This window comes from Chelonia mydas, unplaced genomic scaffold, assembly GCF_015237465.2.
Source record: "Chelonia mydas isolate rCheMyd1 unplaced genomic scaffold, rCheMyd1.pri.v2 scaffold_109_arrow_ctg1, whole genome shotgun sequence".
In the NCBI taxonomy this organism is placed as follows: domain Eukaryota; kingdom Metazoa; phylum Chordata; order Testudines; family Cheloniidae; genus Chelonia; species Chelonia mydas.
In genome coordinates, this window is record NW_025111246.1 from 20,853 (window position 1) to 29,415 (window position 8,563).

The window sequence follows — 8,563 nt, forward strand, 5'->3', positions numbered from 1 at the left end:
ACCCAGGAACAGCCGTGTATAACGCCCCACGAGAATGTCTCACCTGGCCCGGAGATGCAGCCAGCTCTGGGGCGGGGGGGCTGGGAACAGCCGTGTATAACGCCCCACGAGAATGTTTCACCTGGCGCGGAGATGCGGCCAGCGCTGGGGCGGGGGGGCTGGGGAACAGCCGTGTATAACGCCCCACGAGACTGTCTCACCTGGCGCGGAGATGCGGCCAGCGCTGGGGCGGGGGGGCTGGGGAACAGCCGTGTATAACGCCCCACGAGAGTGTCTCACCTGGCGCGGAGATGCGGCCAGCGCTGGGGCGGGGGGGCTGGGGAACAGCCGTGTATAACGCCCCACGAGAGTGTCTCACCTGGCGCGGAGATGTGGCCAGCTCTGGGGCGGGGGGGCTGGGGAACAGCCGTGTATAACGCCCCATGAGAATGTTTCACCTGGCGCGGAGATGCGGCCAGCTCTGGGGCGGGGGGGCTGGGAACAGCCGTGTATAACGCCCCACGAGAATGTCTCACCTGGCGCGGAGATGCAGCCAGCTCGGGGGCTGGGGAACAGCCGTGTATAACGCCCCACGAGAATGTCTCACCTGGCGCGGAGATGCGGCCAGCTCTGGGGCGGAGCAAGCCAGGAACAGCCGTGTATAACGCCCCACGAGAATGGCTCCCCTGGCGCGGAGATGCGGCCAGCTCTGGGGCGGAGCAACCCAGGAACAGCCGTGTATAACGCCCCACGAGAATGGCTCCCCTGGCGCGGAGATGCGGCCAGCTCTGGGGCGGAGCAACCCAGGAACAGCCGTGTATAACGCCGCCGGCTGATTCGTCGCGGAAGTCAGAGGTGCGCCGGCGCGGAGGCGGGTTAGGCTGGGCGGAGGCTGGAGCCGTGCGCGAGGCTGGCGGGCACGTGGCCAGCGCCGAGCCCGAAGCCCCTCGGCCGGGAAGCCCCCGGGCCGTTGAGGCCGCGGGCCGGGCCCGATTCCCCGGCTTCCAGCGGGGAGCCCGCCGGCGGCAGCCCCGTCCCCCAGGGGCCCCGGCGCCCCCGGCCCGTCCGCCGGCGCCAGGCGGCCCCGCGAGGCTGGGCCCCGCGGAGGGGAAACCGAGGCACGGCCGGGCTCGATCCCGCGCCCGGCCCGTCCGGTGGCGCCAGGCTGGCGGGCAGCCGGCCGGGGGCTCCTCAGGGCCGGGGGCTCCTCAGGGCCGGGCCGGGCCTGGGGCGAACGGGGGGCGCCCTCGGGGGGACCCCGGGCTCGGTAACCGGCCACGGGCTACGTGGGGTGGCTAGTCAGCCCGGTACCTAGGAACTGGGTGGGTGTAAAGGGGCAGCCGCTAATTATTAGTTAATTAACCCTAATTAATGGTTGGCACGACCTGGGCTGGGGGAGGGGGCGCTGGAGGACCAAGGAGGGTAACGGTAACGTTCCCTGCCTGCGTCTCTATGGTCGCCAGGCTCAGCAGGGGACGCTCTGCCCACGGGTGGCGCCTTACTCTCTATCATAGCCCCTGCCGGTTTTTCAGCGAGCGACGCTCTGTCCCTCGCCACTCTATGGTCGCTACTTCCGGTTTCGCGCGCGCCGGCCATCTCTATGGTCCTCGCACCCTTTCGGTGGGCGCCGCTCTGTCACTCACGCCTCTATGATCTCTCCTTCCGGCTTGAGCCCTTAAGTCTCTAGGGTCCCAACTTCCGTTTCCGGGGGCGAAGGGTGCGACTCTATGATCCTGCAGCCTCTGAGAGCGACTCTCTCTCTCCCGCCCGTCCTGGCGGCGACTGGCACCTCTCTATGGTCTCCACTTCCTGCTTCCGTGCGACGCTCTCGCCGGCCGCCCCCGGCAACTCTATGCTCCGCCCTTAAAGTCACCCGTACCGTTGCAGCCACCGCCGGGGGGGGGGCGGGGGGTTTTTTGTCCTCCGACGGGCGGGGGCGGAAGATGGCGCAGGCTCTGTCGGCGGAGGAGTTCCAGCGGCTGCAGGTGCGGGGGGACCCAGGTGTCCGGGTCGTCCCACCCCCGCTCTGACCCCCTCCTCCCCGAGCTGAGGGGGGAGAACCCAGGCGTCCGGGCCCCCCCCCCGACCCCCCTTCTCCCCGAGCTGGGGGGGGAGAACCCAGGCGTCCGGGCCCCCCCCCCGCCCCCCCTCCTCCCCGAGCTGGGGGGAACCCAGGCGTCCGGGCCCCCCCCCCGCCCCCCCTCCTCCCCGAGCTGGGGGGAACCCAGGCGTCCGGGCCCCCCCCCCCGACCCCCCTCCTCCCCGAGCTGGGGGGGGAGAACCCAGGCGTCCGGGCCCCCCTCTGACCCCCTGTGTTTGTGCCCAGGCGCAGCTGCTGGAGCTCCGCACCCACAACTACCAGCTGTCGGACGAGCTGCGGAAAACCGGCGCCGGTAACGGGGGCTGGGCTGGGGGGTGTCACTGAGACTGACTCACCCTGGGGGGGCCTCTGCCCCCGCGTCTCCCATTCCCGCCCCCGAGCCGGCCAGTCCCCGCCCTGGGGCCGGATGGGGGCTGGTGCCCCCCCGAGGGGTCAGGCCCCTGCCCCCCCCCCGAGCCGGCCAGACCCTGCCCTGGGGCCGGATGGGGGCTGGTGCCCCCCAGAGGGGTCAGGTCCCTGCCCCCCCCCGAGCCGGCCAGACCCTGCCCTGGGGCCAGATGGGGGCTGGTGCCCCCCAGAGGGGACAGGCCCCTGCCCCATTCCCCGCCCCCCCCCCGAGCCGGCCAGACTCTGCCCTGGGGCCAGATGGGGGCTGGTGCCCCCCAGAAGGGTCAGGCCCCTGCCCCATTCCCTGCCCCCCCCCCCCCCAGCCGGCCAGTCCCTGCCCTGGGGCCAGATGGGGGCTGGTGCCCCCCAGAGGGGACTGGCCCCTGCCCCATTCCCTGCCCCCGCCCCTGAGTCGGCCAGTCCCTGCCCTGGGGCCAGATGGGGGCTGGTGCCCCCCAGAGGGGACAGGCCCCTGCCCCATTCCCCGCCCCCCCCCGAGCCGGCCAGACTCTGCCCTGGGGCCAGATGCCCCCCAGAAGGGTCAGGCCCCTGCCCCATTCCCGGCCCCCCCCCCCCCAGCCGGCCAGTCCCTGCCCTGGGGCCGGATGGGGGCTGGTGCCCCCCAGAGGGGACTGGCCCCTGCCCCATTCCCTGCCCCCCCCCCCGAGCCGGCCAGTCCCTGCCCTGGGGCCAGATGGGGGCTGGTGCCCCCCAGAGGGGTCAGGCCCCTGCCCCCCCCCGAGCCGGCCAGACCCTGCCCTGGGGCCGGATGGGGGCTGGTGCCCCCCAGAGGGGTCAGGTCCCTGCCCCCCCCCCGAGCCGGCCAGACCCTGCCCTGGGGCCGGATGGGGGCTGGTGCCCCCCCGAGGGGTCAGGCCCCTGCCCCCCCCCGAGCCGGCCAGACCCTGCCCTGGGGCCGGATGGGGGCTGGTGCCCCCCAGAGGGGTCAGGCCCCTGCCCCATTCCCTGCCCCCCCCCCCCCCCAAGTCGGCCAGTCCCTGCCCTGGGGCCAGATGGGGGCTGGTGCCCCCCAGAGGGGACAGGTCCCTGCCCCATTCCCCGCCCCCCCCCGAGCTGGCCAGACTCTGCCCTGGGGCCGTATAGGGGCTGGTGCCCCCCAGAAGGGTCAGGCCCCTGCCCCATTCCCTGCCCCCCCCCCGAGCCGGCCAGTCCCTGCCCTGGGGCCGGATGGGGCTGCCATGCCCCAGAGGGATGCACCCCCTTGCCGTGGCGTTTGACCTGGTCTCTCTCCCCACAGAGCTCACCGGGCTCCGGCAGCGTGTCACCTTTCTGGATAAGGAGCTCGCCAAGGCTCAGAAGGTACCTGCCCTCCCCGACCTGGGGGGCGTTCGGACGTGTGACGGCGCGTCCCCACATGGAGAGGGCTCGCCTGGCACTGAGATGCAGCCACTTCTGGGGCAGGGCAGCTGGGGAACAGCCGCACATAACGCTGCCCGGGGAAGACTCGCCTGGCGCCGCGATGCAGCCGCCTCTGGGGTGGGTGGGAGGGAAGCTGTGGGTCCCCAGTGTCCTTAGTTACAGACTTTTCCCTTCTCTCTTTCCAGGCTCTGGGGAAAAGCAAGAAGGCTCAGGTGAGGCCGTCCCATCGGCGGGGCGGGAAAGCTTCGGGCGGGCAGGGTGGTTGTCTGTCACCGGGACCAGCCTGAGGCCTGGCACCGTGGCATCTGGGCGTCTTGGCTCCCCCCACCCCAACCACCAGCCCCCACTCCCCTCCAGGAGCCAGGGAGAGAACCCAGGAGTCCTGAGCCCCAGGCTGGCACCCTACCCACTCAGCCGCTCGAACGCTGTTGGGGTGCCCAGCTCTGGGACTCTGTGGGAGAAGGGAATGGAATGAGTGGGGGGGTGGAATTGGGGGCTGTTGGGCGGGGTGGGGGTGGCCTGGGGATCCAGGTGGGGGCGGGGTGGGGGTGGCCTGGGGGGCGTCAGAGCCGGGGGCTGGGCTGGGGGTGGGGCTCTGTGGCCTGGAGAGGGTCAGAGCTGGGGGCGGGGGGGCTCGGTGCCCCGGAGGGGGGGCAGAGCCGGCGGTCTGGGCCCTACCCCTGCCGCCCCCCAGGAGGTGGAGGCCCTGCTGAGCGAGAACGAGATGCTCCAGAGCAAACTGCACAGCCAGGAGGAGGATTTCCGGCTGCAGAACAGCGCGCTGGTCCGGGAGCTGTCCAAGGTACCGCGCCGGGGGGCTGGGCTCTCCGAGCCGGGGGGCTCATGGGGGAGACGGCCAGGTTAGTTAATCTTTGACCCCTGCCTCTGCCGCTCTCGCTCCAGCTGTGCTCCCAGATCGAACAGCTGGAGACCGACAATAAAAGGATGCAGGGAGGAGGCCCAGTGCCGGACGAGCCTCCGCCCCCTGGGCCCCCGCCCGGCGAGTTCCTGCGGCTCCAGGCCGAGAACAAGGCGCTGCAAAAGAATGTGGCAGGTAACCTGGGGGCGCTGTGGGTGGGGAAAGGGGCAGGGGGGCGCTGTCCCCTGGCAGGAAGGGCCGGGCGCTGTGGGTGGGGAGAGGGCCGGGGGGGCGCTGTCCCCTGACAGGAAGGGCCGGGCTCCATGGGGTGCTGTGGGTGGGGAGAGGGGCGGGGGGCGCTGTCCCCTGGCAGGAAGGGCCGGGCGCCATGGGGCGCTGTGGGTGGGGAGGGGGCGGGGGGCGCTGTCCCCTGCAGGTGGGGCTGGGGGGGGGCGCTCTCCCCGGCAGTGGGGGGCGGCGGGCGGGCGCCGTGGGGCGGGAGCGGGGCAGTAACCGGGTTCCCACAGCCCTGCAGGAGCGCTTCGAGAAGGAGGTGGCCCAGCAGGCCGAGGGGCAGGGGGACGCCCCCCAAGCTCAGGGCCCCGCCGGAGAGGCCATGGCCGGGCCCACGCCGGGCGCCAGCCCCTGCCCCCCCCTGCCCTCGGAGCTGGCGCTGAAGTGGGAGACGGCGCGGGAGGAGACGAGGCTGCTGCGGGAGCAGCTGCAGAGCCTGGAGGTCAGCAGGGGGCGCTGCCCCAGGGGCGGGGGGGGGTCCCGGGCTGGGGGCTCCCCTGGGTCTGACCCCCCCCTGCTCTCTCCCCAGGTGGCCAAGCAGGTGGAGATCTCCCGGCTTCAGGACGAGCTGAATAAGGCAAGTGGGACCCCGGATCCCTGACCGGGGGGAGGGGGAGGCTGGGCTGTGGGGTGGGGGGTCCATGGTGACCCCTTCCTGACGGCGTCCCCATCCTCTCTCCCTCGCTGCAGCTCGCTGAGAAACTGAAGAAAAAGCAAGAGAGGTAGGGGCCAGGACGCCTGGGTTCTCTCCCTGGCTCTGGGGGTCTGGTGGTTAGAGCGGGGGAGCTGGGGCCCCCTAGAGGGGACTGGCCCCGCACCCCATAACTAACCCGGCCCCCCGCTGCGTGGTGGGTGACTGTCGGCGTTTGTCTCCTAGTTTCCGGCGGCTGCAGGCGGAGAAGGAAGCCCTCTACAACGACAGCAGGTGAGACGCGGCTGCGCCGGCCGGCAAACCCCGGCCGTGCCCCCCGAGCCGCGGGCAAGACGCCCCCGCCGGGGCCTGGGGCCGGGCACCCGCGTGGTCCCTGGCTGCCTGCGGCCGGCCCCCTGCGGGTGCCCAGAGCCCAGCCCCCCAGAAGGGAGGGACACGGCGCAGGGCCCGGCTCCTCCAGCAGGGGGCGCAGGGGGACACGGACACCCCCCCCCCCCCGAGCACAGGGCCCGGCTCCTCCAGCAGGGGGCGCAGGGACGGACTCACACGGAGTTCTTATTCTCTCTGCTCCAAACTGTCTCTGGCCCCGCAGGGCGTCAAGTAAATGGTTAAAAGTTCGTCGTCTTCTCCCACCCTGTTGTGTTGGACTCAGGACTCCTGGGTTCTCTCCCCAGCTCTGGAAGGGGAGTGGGATCTAGTGGTTAGAGCGGGGGGGCTGGGAGCCCGGACTCCTGGGTCCTGGTGAGGCCTCACTCGGTTTGCGGGTGGCACAGCCTGGCACCGATTGTAATGGCCCGAGATCCCGGCGGGGGGTAGGAGGGTCAATAGGGTGGAATAAGCCTCATCTCCCTCATGGGTGGGCGGCAGCAGCTGGTGTCCGCAGGGGCCTGTGTCGGCAGCCACCCGCCGGGCACCTGGGAATGTCCCCTTCCTTCGGGGCCTGCGGCTGGGGGGCAGGCTGGCCATGGGATCAGCCAGGGCGGTGCGGGCTGGGAGCCTGGACTCCTGGGTTCTCCCCCGTGGCTCTGGCAGGGGAGTGGGGTCTAGTGGTTAGAGCAGGGGGCTGGGAGCCAGGCTCCTGGGTTCTCTCCCTGGCTCCGGGAGGGGAGCTGGGTCTGGTGGTTGCAGGGGGGCTGGGAGCCCGGTCTCCTGGGTTCTCTCCCCTTCCCTGAGCGCGAGGGGCCCCGTCCCCGGAATTCCTCCCCCAGGACCAAGCTGGCGGAGGTCCAGCAGAGGAGAGACGAGGAGCTGAAATCGCTGCAGCTTCGCAACCAGAAACTGCACCAGGAGCTGCAGGCAGCCGTGCAGGTGAGCCCCCGGCCGGCCGGCTCTGGGTTGGGGGCAGAGCTGGGCCGGGCGGGGAGCGGCTCCGTACGTGGGGGTTCGGGGGTGTGCAGGGGGCGGGGGCTGGTTTGTGGGAGGGATCCTGGGCGGGCTCTGTCCCACCCCCTCCCCCTCTCCCCGGCAGAGGGAGCACGCGGACGCCCTTCACGCGCTGCAGGACCAGGTGAGCCCCCGGGGAGCTCCTCCCACCCGGGGCCACTCGGTCCCTGGGGTGGAGGCAGTGCAATTAGCTGGTTGGAGAGGGGGCTGGGAGCCCGGACTCCTGGGTTCTCTGGGTGGGGGCTGGGATCTGGTCCCCTCCAGGGCCGTGTCGAGGATAGCAGCCGTTCTCGCTTCCCTGCAGCCTCCGTGGGAGCAACGTGTGGGGAACCAGCCCCCCCGCCCCCACATTTATCTAACCTCCCCAGGGCCGGGCAGCTGGGGGCCGGGGGGCAGGACCCAGCCCAGCTTTGGTTCTTCCCGTCTCCTCCCTCTGCTTCGCCTGCTGGGTTCCTGTTTCCTCGCAAATGACCAGCCCCCTCCCGTGGGTTCCCGCGGGCGGCCGCTTCGCCCCCCGGGGCTTTTCCCTCATGGTCTGTGTTTCGCTAACCCCGTTTCACGGCCACGGTCCGGCGCCCCCTTTCCCTGCTGGTCTGGGTGTCACGGGGGCCTGGCCTTTCGGCCCTTCGTTTCCCCGTGGGGCTGGGGCGTGTTCTGCGTTTCACGTCGGGGTTTGGGCTCTTCGTTGCTTGGGGGGTTGAAGTTGATCCTGTTTCACGCCGACCCCGGGTCCCATGTTGAATTTTGCAGTTCACGGATATTTTCTTAGTGGTTTTTTGTTAACCCTGATTGCTGCGCGAACGTACAAATAGCGCCAGCTCCCGGCTGCGGTGGCCCTGCCCTGCCCCGGCCGTAGGAGAGCAGTGGTGTTACACGTGAGGTACGGCTGGGGAAACTGAGGACCAGATGGGCCATTGGCAGGGATGCGTTGCCGCCGTTCATCTCCCCTCCTCCCCCTCGGCTGTTCTCCGTGTTAACCTGCGTCTCTTTTCTTTCTCCCTCTGTCTCTGGGGCGTCTCCCCCTCCCCGCTCCGTGCACCCCGGGGGCAGGTGGCCTGCCAGAGCGCAGAGAGCCAGGAGCAAGTAGAGACGATTCTCTCTGAGAACGATGCCCTGAGAACCAATCTAGCCGCACTAGAGCAGGTACCCGCTGGGGTAGGGGGCTCTCTCCCCTGGCAGTCAGGGCCGGGCGCTGGGGGGGTGCCGTGGGGCAGGGGGCTCGGCGGGGGGCTCGGCAGGGGGCTCTCTCCCCTGGCAGGCAGGGCTGGGCGCTGGGGGGGTGCCATGGGGCGGGGAGCGGGGTGGGGGGCTCGGCAGGGGGCTCTCTCCCCTGGCAGTCAGGGCCAGGCGCTGGGGGGGTGCCGTGGAGCGGGGTGGGGGGCTTGGCAGGGGGCTCTCTCCCCTAGCAGTCAGGGCCAGGCGCTGGGGGGGTGCCGTGGGGTGGGGGGCTCGGCAGGGGGCGCTCTCCCCTGGCAGTCAGGGCCAGGCGCTGGGGGGGTTCCGTGGAGCGGGGTGGGGGGCTCGGCAG

The 8,563-nt window shown here is 71.6% G+C and overlaps 1 protein-coding gene across 1 annotated transcript; it reads left to right on the forward strand.

Moving 5' to 3' along the window:
* Positions 1-1,679: 1,679 nt before the first annotated feature.
* Positions 1,680-8,178, forward strand: LOC119564966 (GRIP1-associated protein 1; the record flags this gene model as incomplete). The annotated part of the gene is given in 12 exon segments (XM_037888720.2): positions 1,680-1,964; positions 2,306-2,372; positions 3,726-3,787; positions 4,033-4,059; positions 4,542-4,649; positions 4,751-4,901; positions 5,234-5,442; positions 5,530-5,577; positions 5,691-5,722; positions 5,878-5,925; positions 6,861-6,960; positions 8,086-8,178. Coding segments are annotated over 12 exon segments (1,203 nt in total), but the record flags the coding sequence as incomplete, so codon positions are not given.
* Between the last annotated feature and the right edge of the window lie 385 nt (positions 8,179-8,563).